The sequence below is a fragment of the Phalacrocorax aristotelis genome, chromosome 17, assembly GCF_949628215.1.
Source record: "Phalacrocorax aristotelis chromosome 17, bGulAri2.1, whole genome shotgun sequence".
Classification (NCBI taxonomy): Eukaryota; Metazoa; Chordata; class Aves; order Suliformes; family Phalacrocoracidae; genus Phalacrocorax; species Phalacrocorax aristotelis.
Genome location: NC_134292.1, coordinates 11090180 through 11108138, shown reverse-complemented (window position 1 = coordinate 11108138; position 17959 = coordinate 11090180). Strand labels below are relative to the sequence as shown.

Here is a 17959-nt window from a genome sequence, read left to right as displayed (position 1 = left end):
TCCCTGCTCATGATGGCTGGGATCTGTCAGTTGTACTGTGTGGCCTGACAAACACAGGTTTCTAGGAGGGCTGCCCTAACCAAGATCACACAGAAGGAGTTGCCATGGGTTGTGCTTCAGTTTGGTCATTAAACCTTTAAAAGCCTCCTTCCACCCCTCCGTCTGGGAGAGAAGCTGCGAGGGCTTGGATGGGGTGGCCGGTGGTGCTGCCTGACCTGCAGGCACAGAGCAGGCGGGGAGGTCTCTGACCTTTGGAGTCTCAGGCAGCCTTTAAGGATAGCTCAATCTTTCCACCTAAAGGTGAGGTGGAGAAGTCAAAGGTTACAGCTGAAGTTTGGATGTTCCTCCAAGCCAGTCAAAAGGATGTGGAGCAAAGAGTGGTCTGAGTTACACCCATGGGGGAGACCAGAGCTCCTGCAGGTGATGGGAGGTGGTGAGGAGACCAGCAGAGGCTCTTTAATTAGTCTCTTCCACCTCTGAAAACAGGCAGGCTGTTCCAGAACAAAGATGCTTCGCCTGCTTTTAAAAAAGGGTGGAATAAAAGCAGCCTTTTCACTGCCTCCTCCCTGCTAAAGAGATATTGCAATACCACTGAGCTCCATCCCGAGAGGCACAAGCAGCCTCGCAGCCCAGCGCAAGGTGACATCATCTGGCCTTTGGTGCCTTTCTGACAAAAGCATCATTGTGTGACTGTCACTTCCAGGAACCCCCTGCTGTCCCCAGGTTTAATAGGGAGCTTTCCCACACACAGCCCTTCAGTCCTTGTCTTGCCAGGGCAGGCCAACCCCAGCTCACAGGGAAGCTGGGTTTTATTTTCCTCCCTACCTCTATTCACTTTGCAGGAGAAAACAAATTACCTTTGCTGTCTGCAGTGCTTTGGATGATTAATTAGTTTCACTAATGAAGTAGTGTCTTGGGACCCCACCCAAATGGAGTCTCATGTACCAGGCACTGAGTGCACATGAACATGAAAATGGTCCCTACCTCAAAGAGCTGCTAGGTTACTGCAGATAAAAAGTGCTAATTTCATTAGAAGCAGGTCAGATTTACCTGAAATAACCCTTAGAAGTGAAACTGCAATTATACACTGTGATACCTTCAAGTAAGTCTGTATTTCCCTATAAACATCAGTGTCAAGAGTTCCTGCAGAGAAGGTCCTGTCTTTGTACACATGATGTTTCATATCCTGGTTGCCCTCCAGTCTGGTATGTAGGACAAGAGGCAAGTTAGGAGATTGAATTTTTTTTAAACATTGTTCATCAATGTTCAAACAACAAAGCTCAGAAGATCAGGAGCCAGAACTCTGTGGCAGGCTCAGAGCTTCATGAAAAAGCCTCAGACCCCCTACATGGCTGTGGGAAGGTAACAGAGTATTTTGTGCTTTGGTTTCTCATCCACAAAGCAAGGATGTTCATTTTCTACTTCATTCATTCAGTTGTTCTGGTTACAGCCAGTCCCCTGCTAAGTGACAGCTACCCAGCACCTAGTCAGCAGGACCAGGCCACCAGATACTGCTTGTGCAAAGACATGAGCCAGGAGCAACCGAGGGTTTCTGCTGCTGACTCCAAAACCCCTATTGTACATTCAGTCCCTTCCCACTCCTCCCCAAGAGCCTGACAGGCTGCTAATGCAGCAGCACATCAGCGAGCTCTATGAGCCAACAGCAGGGGAGATGCTCCTTGATATTATGGCTAAGCTATGCAGGGAGGGAAAAGATGAGCTGATGCCCTCACAGAAGCAGGAGGGGGAGATAGGATGGGGTGATTAACAGGACAGCTTTGCTCGCTCTCTCTCTGGGAGCTGGTGTTTATTGCTTCTTTGGGGAGAGAATAAAAGTTGAAAGCCAGTTTTTAGTTCTTCTCTGGCTCTTCACAGGAGCGTTTGTGACAGTTGTTCTTCAGGGACCAGAGCACCCGTTCAGATCGCGAGCAGTCTAAGGCCATGGGAGTCACCAGCATCCACCATGGTGCGGCCATGCAGGTGGAGGGAGCTGCAGTGTGGGGGCTCCAGGGGTGCTTAATGGGGGCCCTGGCAGGAGCTCCCACTAGCACAGCACCGAGATGGGGAGAAATCTTAATCCCGCCACCATGCTGAGGCTCTGACAAAGGCAGGTGCCAGGATTTCAGGCCTCTAAATAATGCAACACTTCCCTCGGCATTTATGTAATGATGCTATTTTAGCGTAGGTAGTCCAAGCAAAGGAGGACGGCGAACTGGTGGCAAAGGCAGCTAGAGTGGCAGGCTGGGCGAGCCACGCTCTGCGTGCGGGGGTGGAGAGGCAGTGTCAGTGCTCCTGAGGCTCAGTACAAGCAGGCGAGGTTAGGATGTACAAGGCAGAGCAGAGAAGGCCCCTGTGCTCAAACCAGTAACTAAGTGAACCCAGCCCCTGCTCCCAAGAGGGCCGGACGTGACCTACTGTGGTTCTTCACTTCCAGCACCCGTGCTGCTCTGCAGCCAGGAGAAACCATGTGGCTGCAGCCTCCTCCTTAAAGCCTCAGACTTCAGCATGTGGGGGACGGTGATGCTGAGCATGTCCACCCAGGGCAGATACTTATCCGGGGGAGGAGGAATCTAGTTTGCTGTTGAGAAAATGGAGAAGCTACATCTGTATGACTAACACCTGCTTTTGGTAAATGCTGCAGGTAGGAACTGTCTCCTGGATTCTAAACTTGCTATCACACACCATATGCATCTTGGGTGCTGTCCTCCAGCTCTGTGTCTTGTGGTTTTTCCTAGCCACCTACTAGGGAAATTAGCACTTTCTTTGCGTATCTTCAGCAGAGGTAGGAAGCTGGACTTGGCACTTCTATCTTTGAGCAAGCAGAATTCAAGCCAGAACGAAGACTTGATCTCCATTTGCTTTCAGAAATAGCACTTGATTATAAACTAGACCAGAATGAAAATGGGAGGGATGCCGAGCTGCCTAGCGTGCTGCTATGTGCAGACCAGGTTTCATGCCTTGTTTGCTAGGTGCAATCAGGCTTCGCTCTCTCTCATGGCAGAGAGCTCTGGTAGCTCAAGCCCTGGGTGCAGCTGAAACTTTCTACTTCTCAATGCCAGCAACTTTCGTGAACAGCCTTGTTACTGGTCTGAGACTATTTCAGCCCCTGATTACCTGCCTTATTCCCAGGGAAGGAGACTTTTCTGTGTAGTTGTTAATACTGTTGATCTCCAACAGTTCCACCTGAGAAAACATTTCTTACAGAAAGCCCAGGGACATATAGTCAGCCTCCAAGCGCTGCACAGAAAGGATGTGTCTGCATCTGAACAACAAGAGCATAGCAATTCCAGCCAGGAACAGGCCATTGAGCTTGGAGGGGGTCAGTCACTGTAGGGCCACAGGGACTGTGTGCGTAAGATCTATTAGCAAAGACTTGGCACGCAGTGCTGAAAGATCCTGCCACTTCAGTAAAATCAGCAGAGTCAGGTCTGATGTTCAGACACAGCTATTAAGAGGGATTTTCTAAAGCATGCAATTCCTAATTCCCATTGACTTCAGAAGGAATCTTGGTGGTTCTGAAAACACATGGGGCACAAATGTCTTTTGAAATCTGCTCAAGAGCTCCTGTACTGTGCATTTCTGGAATCCAGCAAAAGTGAAGACAGAAGGGGGTTCACCCCTCCCCTGCCAGGCTGCCCCTGGGCAGGCGTCATTCGCACCCAGGTATTACCCAGGTGTGAAGACCTGAGCAGAGCCAGGCACGACACTGCGGCACGCTGCCTCTCACCAAGCGGTCCTTGGTTAGAAATTATTGAATGCTAATAAAATGCCGATAGATTATGGTAACCCTTCTCTGTGGCAATTTGTAAATCTAATGGAAGGTCTCTGGGTTCTCCTCAAACTGTCCATAAAATCCTACTTTCAAATTTGGAAACAAGACTGTTACTGCAAGAGAAAGAAAAATTAATGCTAATTGTGTCATTTCTAAAACTCCAGAATATTAAGCGGTTCAAGGACTCTGTTAGCCTCAGGGGAGCTACTGACGTTAGTGAATCATGAAGCGAGAAACAGCCTGGGTTCAGATAGTGGGAATTATGGACAAAGAGGGTTTTATGATATCAGTATTTATTGTCACACAGGTTTTGTTATCAAAACTGTACTGTATCATCACAGCCGAGTGCTCAGGCAGAGGCAAGCAGCCTGGGCTGGGCTTTCAGGCTCTTGGTCAAGAGGCCACTGGATGGTTGGTTTGTCAGCCGCTTGCAGGCTCGCAGTGCTGGGCAGTGTGTGTGCCCAGGTCTCCTGGAGGCACGCCAGCGTCCTCAGCTGGGTACGCAGCCACTTCACAGATGGGTAAGTAAAGAGGAAGGACTTGTTACAGACACCCACAAAAGCAGCTATGAGGAGTGGGAACCCACCTGGGTGGGCCCTAGTCGCACTGCAAATACAGCTATGGCATGTTGTGGTGTCCCTCTGCTCGGCAGCGACCAGCAGCCACCCTCGGGGCTGATGCTCTGTTCCACTTTCCTCCTGCCTGCTCCACTCCCCGGTGCTGCTCCCGGTGTCCCTGGGCTAGCAGTGTCAGCAGCTAGGTGTGAAGCTGTGGACATTAATGCATCCTGCGCTGTTCCTGTACAGGTCAGTGATTAACCAGTGTTCCCTGCACCCAGCTTTTCCTGCCCTGGGCTTAGATGCAAGGAAGCAAGACAAGCAGGAGACCAGCATTGCCCTGGGGGGGCAACAACATGAAAATAAGAAAATGTGGCTGGGCTGGAATTTTAGGCCCTGTAATCATTAATGGCAGTAGCACAGGCTGCAGCAGGACTGAACTGGTCCATGATGGCTTGGGATCACTGAACCTTAGTGCTTCGTGAACCGCATATGGCTCTGTGGTAGGTACAGGGCACTAGGTGAGGTAGCAGGTATTGCTGGCACACCGGTGTTTGGGCCATTTCTACCAAAGGACCTATGTGCCTGAAGAGTAACTGTGTGCCTTACACCCTTCTGGAGCCAGCTGTAAAAGTCTAGCCCTCTATCACACTGCATCTAGTCTTAACATGTCCCACTGCTCTTCTTCCTGTGACAAAAATAATTTGTTTTTAGAAGGAAAACGCCAGAGCTCAGAGGGTTTAGTGGGATTTCTGGGGGTATGCTGGACCTGGCTGTGCAGGCAGCAGGGTGATTTGGGGCCCTGGCCTGTGATGCCCTCTGCAATGCTAAGGGCCACATCCTCCCCTCCAGCAGATCTACTGCGCGGCAGTGTCTCTGCGGCAGCAGAGTGACAGAAGGATGGAGGAAGGGAGAAGTGACTCAGGTGTCCTGAAAACAGTCAGGCGGTTGCCAATTAGTCCAAATAACCCATCTGGCCCAGGGAAAGGCCATTTAGAGAATGTCTAATCACTGCTGCAGGAAAGAAAGAAAAACATTCTGTAATGCATTTGAAAAATCCCTGCTCCCTCATCAAAGTATCCTTCCCTCCAGGGACCCATTCAAGTTTTTTATTCTGTACATTTATCATAGAGTTATTTGGCCAAAACATGAAGTAGCTTGTCAAAGTATTATGTTAAGTAGCACTGATTCTGTTTGCCTTCAGGCCTCATTTAGTACGGAGCAAAAGCAGAACGAAGAACGCAAGCATACAACCAAGCTATTGTTAGCAAATCTCATTTTACTAGGCAGAATTTTGCTTTGTGGTCATGGTCCCTCAGGGTCCCCTCTCCTCAGAACACCAATCCATAATGTACAAACGGCCCTTGCACTAGACAGGAATCAAGAAAGCATCTACAAAGGTACCCACTGTTGTGGCACTAGGTCTAGCCTTCCTCCTGTGTCCAGTGCAGGCACTCTTAACCTACAAACTGGAAAGGGTGAGGTCAAAGCATGAGGTTACACCACAGCTACAAGCTGATTTCCCTCCCCCCACCAGCAATGTAAACAACTTCACCCATGGGGCAGGTTTAAGTGTTTGTATTTTCATGGACCATTCTGGTTTGTTCCTGCTCCTGAAACATGTCAGCCTGCTCTGATGGAAATCACTGCGTACGCTTGCATTAGCTGCATAAGGAGGGTCTCTGCTCCACCGGCGTAGCAGAGGCACTCCACGCCGTCGCGACCCCAGCCCCTGTGCCCTTGCCCGTGCAGCTGTCACGCAGATTAAGGCACCTCCTCGTTAATGAGCTAATCCAATGTGCCCGCTACCACTCTGGTTTCCATCTCAATTACATATTTTCAGACACCAATAAAGAAGCAGCTTTGAGTTGTGGCTGATTGTTCTACACCAGAATGTAATTTGAAAGCCATTATATTTAATCTCTGTAACACTCTACAACCAGTAACATAATTGTTGAAAAAGCTACTTTATTTCAAACTCGATAAAAGCTTTGCAGAGATCTCATATGCTGATATTTTAGCTAGTGAAATCAAATGCTTCAGTAATATAATAATACTGTTAAAGCCACTTTATTTTACAATTAAAAGGTACCTGCCTCATTGCCAAGATTTAGCATCAGACAAAAAGCTCTGTCTTGTTCTATTTAGTACTAACTTTTAATTTAGCTTTTATCTGTTTAACTGCTGCTTTTATTAGCCTTCAACTAAAGTCCAGTCCATCATGCCTTATGCAAAACAATACTAATATACCTCACTAGTTCCACCCCCTTGTTGGAGAAGCCATCCAGTTTGCAGCACTCTGAAGAAGGCATTAAAAGGACACTGTTGCTTAGAGATGCCACATTTCACTGACTGATCCCTCCATCCATCTGTTATCAGTCGTATGTAGCGTGCTCTCTGAACAGGGTCTGAGACCTGAAGCATCTATAATCACCAGTCACTTTTCAAAAACTAGGTCATAGCATGTGGCTACTGAAATACTGACAGCTCTGAGTTGTCTTCTGTTACAGTGGCCTGTATTCACAGCTACAGCAGTCACCACTCATTTCAGCTTAGAAGTTAAGTGGCAGAAGATAACTAATCATTATGCTCTGGCAAGAAGTCCAGAGGTGATTTAGGGTTGGAGATGAGCAGGGTGGAGACCTGTAAGAGATTATAGATCAGTGGGGTGGCTCTGTGGCACGGTGAGACATCCCCAAGAAGTGAGCAGAAGGCTGGATTCTCGTGTAATCTCCAAGGTGTTTATTCCTCTCCTCCCACTCAAGCCATACAAGCAGAGCGTAGTCAGTTCTCCACCATAGCCACACAATGCTGCCTAGAAACGCTGTGCATGACGCCACTGCAAAAACATCTCATTAAGGGCTTCTTCCCTTTGCATTATGATAATACAAAGAGCAGAAACTGAATAAAACAAGCTTGGATTAGTCTGAGGTGGCAGACTCGATTCTTCTAGAAAAGCAGCTTCCATGTTTTTAAAGCCATTTCTTCAGTATGTGAAAATTAAGTTTTCTGTAAGGCTAGTAAAGCAGCATATGCATGAAACACACATGAGCCTGCCAAAGTGACCATAGACTGGACAAACACATGTAGAGAGGTGTGAGGAGCTACACCTGCATCCCCCAATCTTGCTACTGCAGCCTTCTCCCTTCCTTAGGCCTTCATGGCAAGGGACCTCTGGGAGATATAGTCCCACCTGGTGTTTTAGCTAATCAGGGCTTACTGGGAAAGGGGAGAGGCTATAAAACTCAGCGGTAAGGTAGGAAGCTTTTCCTGGAGATGAGGTGGGAGGGGGCTAAGGAGTAATGGCTGGGAGGCTGCAGCTCTGCCAGTTGCAAGAAGAGGCCTTGCAGTCTCAAGCTGCGGCTGCTCATTTTGCCTGGAGAAATGGATTCTTGCCAGATCTTCTGCCAGAGGGCTTGCCTCCTTCCTCAGCACTCTGGCAGCGCCTGAGCTGCAGAAAGGTAAGACCCATAACAGGGCTGTCATCTCCTAATGTAAGGTGGCTTCTCCCCAGGGCTATTCTATCAGGTCTGTTCTCTTCTTGAAGACCAACAGATTGTGAGAACTAAATTCAGGTGTTGTTTGCAGTGTGGAACAGTAAAATGCTTTTCAGTAGAGCAGGGCACTCAACAGTAGTAGGTTCAGTACTGCCTGCCTTTGTTAAACCCACTAACTAGTCCTCTGGCATGGGAGAGGGCAAAGAACCTGCGAAGGGAGTTGGGGCAGTGAAGGCTCCAAAAAGGAGTAATAGGAAGAGATGTAAAATCCATTGTATCATGAAAAGGGGACAATGTGTGTGTCTGGGCACACCAGAGACCCCTGCGGAGCTGCTGCCTAGGTAGTAATTAGGGCGTTTGGGTCCAAGGGCCCCTGTCTCCACACCCAGATCCCTTCTGCTTGGGTAGGAGGAGGTAAGAGGCTTCCTGGCACAGCTCAGGTAGGACTCTTGCAGCACGCTGCAGGACCAGTCTGCCTCCTGGGAAGCTTAGCCTGATCCCCATCCCTGTACAGGAGACTCTGCTATAGCTGCAACAAATAGAGGAAAACAAACTAATGAGGCATTAGGGCTAAACTTAGCTGCAATTAACACTTAATTACAATTCTGAAAACACTTGCTGTATTTTGCCAGGGCCTGGAAAGGTAAAACCAATTAGCTTAATCTTAAGGTAGAAACCTTAAACTGCCTCAGATGCCTGTCATGGATGGGACCCTGGGAGTTAACTGGTGTTTCTGGGGCTGTAGTGCCTGTAGCTGAGCAGTCCTGCAGGTGGGTCGGGTAATGGGGGACAGCCCTGCTCGGGGAACCAGGTGCCTGGGGAAGAAGAGGGCCCTATGCCTTGAGCCAAATCACTCCCTCTGCTCTTGATGCCCTCGTGCCAGTCTCTGCTTTCTTAGCCTGCTTGTCTGAGAGACTGTTCTTCTCTGCGCTTGTAGCTTGTTGTGTTGACTGGTATCCTCCCTAAATAAAGCAGATGGCAGGTGCGGCTGCAAGCAAAGGTATGTGGGCTGCTGGACAGGGAGACAGAAGTACAGAAAGAAACAGAGGACACAAAGCCATCCATGTTCACCTGTAAATCTCCTTCCAAGTCACTAGTGCAAGTTCCTTGGGTTTTTTTGTGGTAGACTTGTAGGCTGTGCTGAGGAGAACCAACTATAGTCTGATCGTGTACTGCCTGTGTGAAGCTGTATGAGCCTTTCTTAGGCCTGTGCTTTGGGGAAGAGCCAAAACTGACACCAGACTTTCTGCAAAGTTATCAGAGCAAGTTCATACATGCTCAGGTATTCTTGGTTTGGATACCTAAAACCACTGTTCTCTTCGGAGGCCACAGGCTCAGTTTAACATATATCAGTGTAAGCAACCCTTGCATGGTTCTCTAAAGAAGCAGGGAAGGTATCCTAGAAAAAGTTGCTCTCTTGGAGCATACTTTGGTGTAAAAACATTGACCTTTTGGTACGGGGGAGAAGGAGGAAGAGAAATGTGCAGGCTTGGGAAAGCTTGTCTCTCTGAAGTCCTCTTCTCATCCTCCCATAAGGTTTGCTGTCTGCCTGTCTGCTTGCCAGTATAAATGTTGATTGGACCCATGACCGCAGCACGGGACTATCATCTACAGTACCGTTCCTCACGCGATCTAGTGAATGTCACTATGTGATGACAATGTTTATTTAAAGGCCTTGGGTGAACTGACATGGTCCAGGTCTGCTGTCTGTAAAGCATCTAGTAAATGGGACTTGGTAAACAACGTGCAGGGAGCATTTCTCCACCACCACTGTCCCTAACTGGCTCAGGGTGTGCTAGCAGTTTGGAGCAGACACATGTGATGCTTGTGTTTTACACTCTAACCATGTAAGAACTGCCATCTGTTCTTCCTGCACCTTCCTGTAAATGAAAGGAAGGTGCGTGGTATTCTGAGAACTAAAGAAAGGTCCACGCCAGCAGTCTGAAGACTGCTGAACTATTTTAAGATGCTAGGACTGTTTTGTTTCACAGCCCATGGCTGCCATTAAGTGAGCATTTGGATGCTCTTCCAAAGAGGCTGAAAGGAAAAGCCCTCCAGGAACTGCAGCAGAACAAACTCCCATCCAACAACAATAGATCCTGGCAGGCAGCTACAGAGGTCTATACCAGGGCAAGTGCTCCAACAGTTTGTGCTTCCACATTTGAGTCTGTGCTTCAGCTGCAGCAGACCAAATAACTTCATTACAGTGGGAGAGGCTGCAAAGACTAACCAAGAAACCCAGCAGCTGGGAGTTCAGCTTCTGTCTTTTTTTAGTACTGATCACAACTTCAGCTCAGATTAACACGAAGCTGGCAGCAAAACTTAGCTCCAAGCATAATAACTCAGGAAGGGCTTATAGGCAGCATATATCGGAGGAATCTATGCAGCGGTTATCTTGGTGAACTTCTCTTCTGCATTAAGAAGGCATTCTGCCTGAGAAAACTGAAGGAACTGTGTTATTAAAGAATCTCATGAGCAAGGCGATGAAACATCGCTGCCTCTGAAGTCTGCCACACAGTGATAAATTAAACTGGGCTGGCTGAAGGCAGTCACCTTGCCCTCTGCCAGCTGACCACCTGGTTCCTTTCCTTCTGCAGCAAGAGCAGATAAATGACATCCATATTTGCTCCTGACCATTGCAATTTACAGCCTGGCACGGCTTTAAGTGTAAGCTGCCGTATGAAGCCAGCGTAGCTATCGGACTGGGAGCTACTGAGGTGCAGGAGAGGCGGGTTCTGTGTGGCTGTCCCCACTGCCTCTGCTTCACAAGGTTGCACTGTAGGCTTGTAACTTTTTCTCACCCTGATTTAAGCTGATGTCATGTCACACTTGAACACTACCGTTTGATATTTGGCAGTCAATGTGATTTAGAGTGTGGCTAGATTGTACTTCCTCACTAGAATACCGTGTGGAGAAATTGCAGATCATTGAGGCTCTGCTTAAGCACATGGATGCAGCAAGGATGATCAGAAAAAGAGGAAGGCTGAAGTGAGAACCCAGTTCTCATGCCAAGGAGAAATCAGGCATTTCTGATGTATCCCATGTCAAGATTTATAAATGTTTCTGCTTCTCTGGCACACTAGCCTCTGAGGAAAAAGACTTCTCAATTAAATTAAGCCTAAGAAATGTGGAGGTAAGAGAAGAAACACATTAGTGTGGCTGCCTGCCTCCTGTTTGTTCATCCTGGTGCTTGGATGGGCACAGCACCCGTTGGCTGTTCCCTTATGAAATTATTAAATAATCCAACATCTGGCTCCTTTCTGAGTATTAATACCTGCTTAGGTCCAAGCTAGACCTTCCAAGGCCTGAAATTTCTAGGCTTCGTAGAATCTTAAGTGCAAATTCCAGGGAAACTGATTCTGTGCCTTAAAGGTAATTAAATGGAATGACTTGGGGAATTGCTGGCAGCAGGCTGTCTGTGGGGATGACAGGCTTTGACGCTTACTCCTACCATGTCCCTGTACAACTCGCCACTCAAAATAGCAGCATTTCACTAGGGCTGCCTGACTGGCTGTGAAGTGCTGGACTGAGGGTAGCATTGCTCGAGGAAGGTAACAGCTGACTGTTTCTCCTCTGGTCAGCGTTAGCTCTGTGGAATGGATGCGGGACATGTTGTGGTGTTAACCCTTCACATAAAGCCATCCACTCCCAGGTCTCCCAAGGCAAGATTTTTCCCAAGCAAGCTCTCAGGAGCTTCAAGGAAATGTTTTGTGTTTCACAAAACTCATCCTTACCCCTAGGCTTGTAGCCATAAGCATCTTTAGCAAAGCCTTCCTGGTACTGTTTCAGTGTTGTGTGGGCTCCACATCTTTCCTCTCAACTTCAGTGACAGCCTTCACCTGGCTAAGGGGAGAACGCGGCTATTTCGCTGTTTGCTAACAGGCAACCAGGAGTAGTGTGTCTAGGGAAAGGGTGACCCTGCTGAATCAGGGAGCTACTTGGGCCCTTGAGAAGGACTTTCACATTCTTCACATTAGCTGCCACTCGACTTTTGCAGGAAGAAAAATCTTGTCTTGTACATAAGCTCCCTAGAGTGCTGAGAGGGCTCAAATATTTGCAGATGAATCCACTTCAGCAGAAAGCCAGCTCCACCAGAACGCTGACTGAACGCAGGAGCTTGAGTGGGTGCTCCCAGAGAGCTGGACCTGGATGGCCTCGGGCAGCAGCAGATAGCAGATGTGGCATGCCACTTCTCCTGGGAGATGGAGGAACGCCTGCCTGCACTTGGGTGCTTGGAGCTGCGCAATGAATTGGACTCTCATAAAGAGCAACCTGACGTGCCTGTCAGAGCACAGTGTATTCAAGTAGCAAACTAATTTCATCATCTCCCCTGCCAGGGCAAAAGGAGGTAAAGGGATTAGTTTGAACTCTGATGATCATATAATAACATGGCAGCTGTATGCAGCTAATAATCCACTGGGAGGATTAGCAAACTTAAAGTTGTCTGGCTCTGCATAATGGGAAGCTAAGAACAGCAGCTTCCCTGTCCTACCTATTGCATTTGCATTACCTCCAGTGGAAGCATAGAACATGATGAGACAAGGCTTTCCAATCTGTTATGAAATGGGAATCTAATGTCTGACTAATGGAGTAGTGCTAGCAATTCTACAAGCATCCATTCAGTCAGGAATATGGATTTAAGCTTTACTATGAGAGTGCATCTTAAATACCTACTGCCAAAGAGCAGGTCGTGATTTCAACAGACTAATGCTAAAACATGTAATTTGAGGCTCCCTGGGAGTAATGTCCCCATAGCCTGTGTGCTCTGCAAGCAGGCTGCTGCGCTAATGTGTGGAGAATACCACTGAACTCCTCCCAGGTTCCTTGGTGTAATTCATATGCCACTGGCAAAAGCGCCCAGGACAAAACACAAGACAGTAGGATGCCAAGGGGTAGACTTAGCAACTGGAGTTGCTGCTTCTCTTACCACCCTCTCTCTCCCCACACTCTAAGGACAACTGTGAGTGCTAGGCAGCTCAAGTTTTTTTCCCCTGGGGCAAACACTTTTAAATCACAGACTGGAGACCAGAATCAGACACAGTAGTAGGAAGGCAGTTTCAGAGCTTGTATCAATTTACTAATGAACAACTAGAGTAACCAGCTCCGTTGGAGCCTGGAAAAACACAGGGCTGTGATTCCTCATCCTCCTCCCTGGTCCCCTTCTGGAGTGGCAGAAGCAATGAGTAACAGCCTGCCTGTGCTTTGGGCTGCCCCCGTGCTCAGCTGGCTCCGTCACCGACTGCTCTAGTGACGGCCGACGCTGCCTCCTCCCGTGTCGCAGGGCACAGAGAGCAGCATAGGAAATGTTGTGCTAGGGCTTGTACTATGTGACTTTTTTCTTCCGCTCTAGTAGAGAATTCCAGTGGAACACTGGAGTGCACAAAAGATGAAAGCTTCAGCACAATGTGCCCCTGCCAGCGCTTGGCAGGGCTGCAGGACCTTTCTTGCTCTTGCAGTGCAAACAGGCACTACCACTCACAATAAGATGGTAGCAAAATACTAGTTTCCACCAATAGCTTCTTCCAGTGTTTCCTCCTAGTTGCAACTGGTGCTGCTGAGTCCATGGGAAAAAAACCTCTAGTATAGACAAGGCCCCTGCATGCAAATGAACGCTACATAAATAACCCCCATCTTCCCTCAGTTCCTAGGTTGTGTACTCTGTGCACTAGAATTCTCTTCAAAGACCTCCCAGTTCATTCTTTATGCTCTAATTAAGGATTGGTGCCAATTAACTATCTTCAATAGAGGAGCATCTTCCGCTCAGCAGCCAGGAAGTGTCTGAATAAGATCCTGCTGTACAATACGCACATGAAAAGGGAAGCCCTCCCTTTTTGGAAAGGGCTTCCAAGATTAAAAACCCAGTATAGAATACAGGATGCCTACTTTAAAAATATTGTGTGATAAGATTAACCGATGGTGTCCATGAAGGCAGAGTGGTTTCTTATATGCTTCACGCAGCACTCAAGCATGCTGTTGCACTGCCAAGACCAAGATACCATCGTGGCAATAGCAGGTGTGAAAACAATTCAATACTTTCCAAAACCCAATATTAAAACACTGCCTGCTTTTTCTTGCGAGGGTGTTATCCAGTCAAAGATCAGCAGAAGTGCAGTGTCAAATCTGATGCTAAATATTGATTCAGATAAAAAATTACCAATAATTACGCCAGCATCTAAACTGCCCTGGTAGTCCTCACCTATTGCCTTTGCTTCCTATAGATGTTCACCTGTTCCATAAATAACCAGGCAATTTAGATTGCTGCTGCACTGTGTTCTGAGCAAGAGCTGTGCTAATAGTCTGAGCAGGCGAAGGCAGGGGAATGTCATTTCTGAGCTTGGCTGGAGATGAATACATCAGCTCCCCAGCCAGTCACAGGCTAAGTTTAAAAAGTGCTATTCTAAATGAAAATTAGATAGTTAAACACTGTGGGGGGTGGGGAGGGGGCAGGGAATAGGATAATCCCTTCAAAGCTTTAAATGGAAGATTCTCAAACCTGCTTCAGCTGATGTGAGACACATGAACAGCCTCAGAATTAAGACCCCTGAAAAACTTCAGCCAGGCACAACAGCTGCACTGCCTTTTGAGGTAGATACACTTGAACTGGTGATACGTGAGCAGATGTAAGCTAGCCACCCTGCTAACCATAGCTAAACCTGGTGGCCATTCACAGGCTATCCTGAAGTATAAAGGGCTAGAGGAGGAAGAGCGCAGACTTGATGATGAGAAACAGGAACTGTAAAACTGTATTGGAGGATGGGGGAAAGCAGCAAATTATTCCATGAGCAGCAGAATCCACAAAGCCTAGTCTGATGGGATTTACAGCCATAACATCTGCCAGGCCACTGATATTTCAGTGTATAATAACATAATATATTGGAGCTGACAATGAATTTGAATATTGTTGTGGAGCAGATTGTGTATATCTTATTTTTCACACACACAAAAACCCAGACAGGCTAAATAAATCTCTTGGGGTCAAGGCGAATCCCCATACCTGCTCAGCAGAGACTAGGGTTTTATGTTTGAGTTTTGCTAACTGATTCTTTTGCAAAGAGCAGGGATGGGTCTATCCTAATATGCCTTGGGAATTTCTGGGGAAGCTTGTTACAATCCTGACTGTGCTGAGATTTGAGCTCCAGGTAGGAAGGAGCAGGGGAATGCATAACAGCACACTGCTACCAAGTCGCTCCAGTGAATGTCACCTCCTATTCCATGTGGGCTTCAGCTCTTTTGAACTTACCCGAATCCTTCTCATGGCTGCCACAATCTCCACGCGACTGTTGGGCCTGGGTACGTCCAAGCTACCGATGTACTGAAAGACAGAACAGTGAGATGTCTGTAAAGTAATGTACAAGTTAATGGTAAAGGCTTCTTCAAAACAAAACACATCTCTCATTAATTTAGTCCCTGCTTAGTTAGACTCTTGACCCAGGGCATGATAGGAATGTCTGCTGTGGATAATATCAAAGTCAGGTAGAAGTTCATGGATTTCTAATGCTGGGTGTGAGCCTCTGACCTCATTCCGATTCTGGATGCGTCTTTACCCGGGCTTTGCAGAGCAGTGTCTGTTGCTAATCAAGTTGTGATCCTGCAGGTCTGCAAATGGGACTGTCCATCCTTTGTCATTCCTCGCTACACCTGCTTTTAAAAGACTCATAACTAAAAGGACATGAGTTGGAAAGTTGCCAGGATGTGCAGCCACTGGCCTTCCTAGAAAAGGCTCATGATTCTGGCCTAACTTTTCAGCCTGGCCTATCCTCCCTCTGGACACCATTGTCACTGCTCGGTTGGACCAGCTCAGCTGTCTGCAGAATCCTGGTAAACTCGCTCCTATCTGTGTCCTATACCAGCTAGTTTTTTTTACTATGCTTATGAGAGGTGCACTCCTAAACAAGGTGCCTGGCTGATCTGAGATAGCGGCTGCCCTTGGCATTGGGTGCCTGCATTTAAGTGCAAGCATCATCCTTGCAGGGCTGCAGTGTCCCTTACTCAGGGGCTGAGACGCGGGCAGATGGCGGGTTCTCAGCACCACCGCCTCTACCACTTCAACACACGCACAGCTCTCTGCAAGTGGGTTGCCCGTTCTCTTGCACGCAGTGTCAGTATGCGGCTGATGCTACGTGGGTTGTCAGGGAAGACCTGCAGGCAGACAGCTTCCTGCTGCTGATGTTTTTCCCTCCTGTGTGCAGTTCCCTGTGGCGCCTGTACTCTCCCCTTACGCTGGGTTGTAACGCTTGTGTGCCAAAGCAGGCTCTGGTTGTGCACCTGCTGTTGCAGCATGGTGGTACCTGTGAAAGCACACATGGCACAGAGGCACAGGAGGAGTGCTGCCCGCGCTGCTGCCATGCGGGGGAGGCATAAAGCTGCCAGCTCAGCCTTGGGAATGAGGAAAATACCCAGTGTCCTGGACAGTCACCACATGTTTGGAGTAAAAGGCCATTAATGTTGTAAAGCGGCATGGCTCACAGCTCTGAGGAAAGACTTGCATGGCAAGGGCACGTTGATGAGAGCAAGAAGAATGCCATCTGAGTGAAAGGGTGAGCAGCCTGATGAGAAATGCCAGCGTCCTGCCAGCACGGGCTGGTGCTGGGTGCGGTCCTGTGGCTCCCACAGCCAAGGGCAGGGTGCTGGGCTCGGCGCTGGTGGGCTCCTGTGACCACGCAGCTGTCGCAGGCAGGTTAGCAGGTGGCAGTTTACAAAGCTTAGTTCCCCTTTCAAGAGTGTTTGGTTCATGAATCGTGTCTGATTGTGTGGTTTCAAGTTGTGAGTTTTATTAGAAGTTGTTCCCTGGCAGCTAGTCAGGAGACCCCTGCAAACATTCAGGTGATACATACATATCACAGAGCCAAAATACTTCCCCCATAGCAGCCTCATAGCCATCACTGTTACTAACATAGCTCTGGTTTTATTGCTCTGCTGTTATGCTTGCAGCTTGCAATGGGTTTTTAGTTTGAAAAGCTTCTACTTAATAGGGTTTTCAGAGATGAGTTCTCTTGGCTCGGTATTTACGGCTCTTTCGTCTGCCTTGACATAAACACCGCAAGCAATCTGAAAGGTCATCTGGCTCTCCCGATGCTTCTGTAAAATAGCCTTTGCAAAATAGCATTTTTAATAGCAGTAAGTTCAGCTGTAGCCTTTGGTAAACTACAGGACAGTCAAACAGCTCAGACCACAAGATCTTGAGGGCAGCAGGGAAAGAAGCCACAGAGCCAGGGCTTCCCTCTGCCCTGGTGGTGTGGGTGGATTTGTATCGCTCCAGATCTGTGGTCTCTGGTTTGCAGACACCTCCTTCCCTGCTCCGCAGTGGCTGTCAGCACAGTCACAGGTAATCCAGATCAATTCAGCACAGCTGGCTGGCCTTTTGTCTGCAGGCGACAGAGCTGCAGTGGGGAACAGGCCATGCTACCAAAGAAATTAATAGGTGGGGGCAGCAGGAGAGGTGGTGACTGCTGAGCCAGAAAAGCTTCTCCCAGATTCCCTGCTTTGGCTGTGCTGCAGAGTTTGGGTACTCGTGCAGAGGCCTGCCAGCTCATGAAGCTCTACACAAACAGCCACCTTTCCACAAGCAGCTCCCAGTACTGACCTCCTGAAGTTTGTCCCTGAAGATTAGAGGGCAAGTAAGACAGTTTGGTATGTGGAGATTAAAGACTAAATGTGGTCAGTAAGATTGCCTGGTGTGAGACACCTGGCAGCCAGTAACAGCCCTGTCATTGTCAGAGTTGCAGCTGACTGATGTGCCCACAATGAGCGTCCTAACTGGGAGAGACAGACTTTAGAGCAGAAATGAGCAAGCACGTTACTAAGGTAATGCAAACCCCACCTCAGACCCACACATCTTAACCGCATGTTATCCACTCTCTGAATAGCTCTGGATGCCTGAAGCTGTCAATCTGAAGAAGTCCATTGCACTCAGTTAAAGGTACAGTTGCTTCACATCTTTTAAAAAAATCAAAATCAGGATTTTTCTTCTCCTCAGCATAATCTGTGGCATAGTGTAAATGTTAATTTAAAAAAGGAAATCAAAGATTGGTTTTCTCCCCTAAGGAAGAGAAATATTTTTAAAATGTGACTATCTATTCAGATCCATCCTACATCCTGCTTAAATCTTACAGCTCTTCTAGCAGGAAAACCAA

The 17959-nt window shown here is 48.0% G+C and overlaps 1 protein-coding gene across 1 annotated transcript in view; it reads right to left on the bottom strand.

Annotated features, from left to right (window-relative positions):
- The window catches only part of LOC142065599 (carboxyl-terminal PDZ ligand of neuronal nitric oxide synthase protein-like), a 39073-nt gene that overhangs the window by 19712 nt on the left and 1402 nt on the right, over nt 1–17959 (bottom strand). The window contains exon 2 of the mRNA XM_075111877.1: nt 15067–15138. Coding sequence (XP_074967978.1) covers nt 15067–15138 — 72 coding nt within the window. The remainder of the gene's footprint in view (nt 1–15066; nt 15139–17959) is intronic.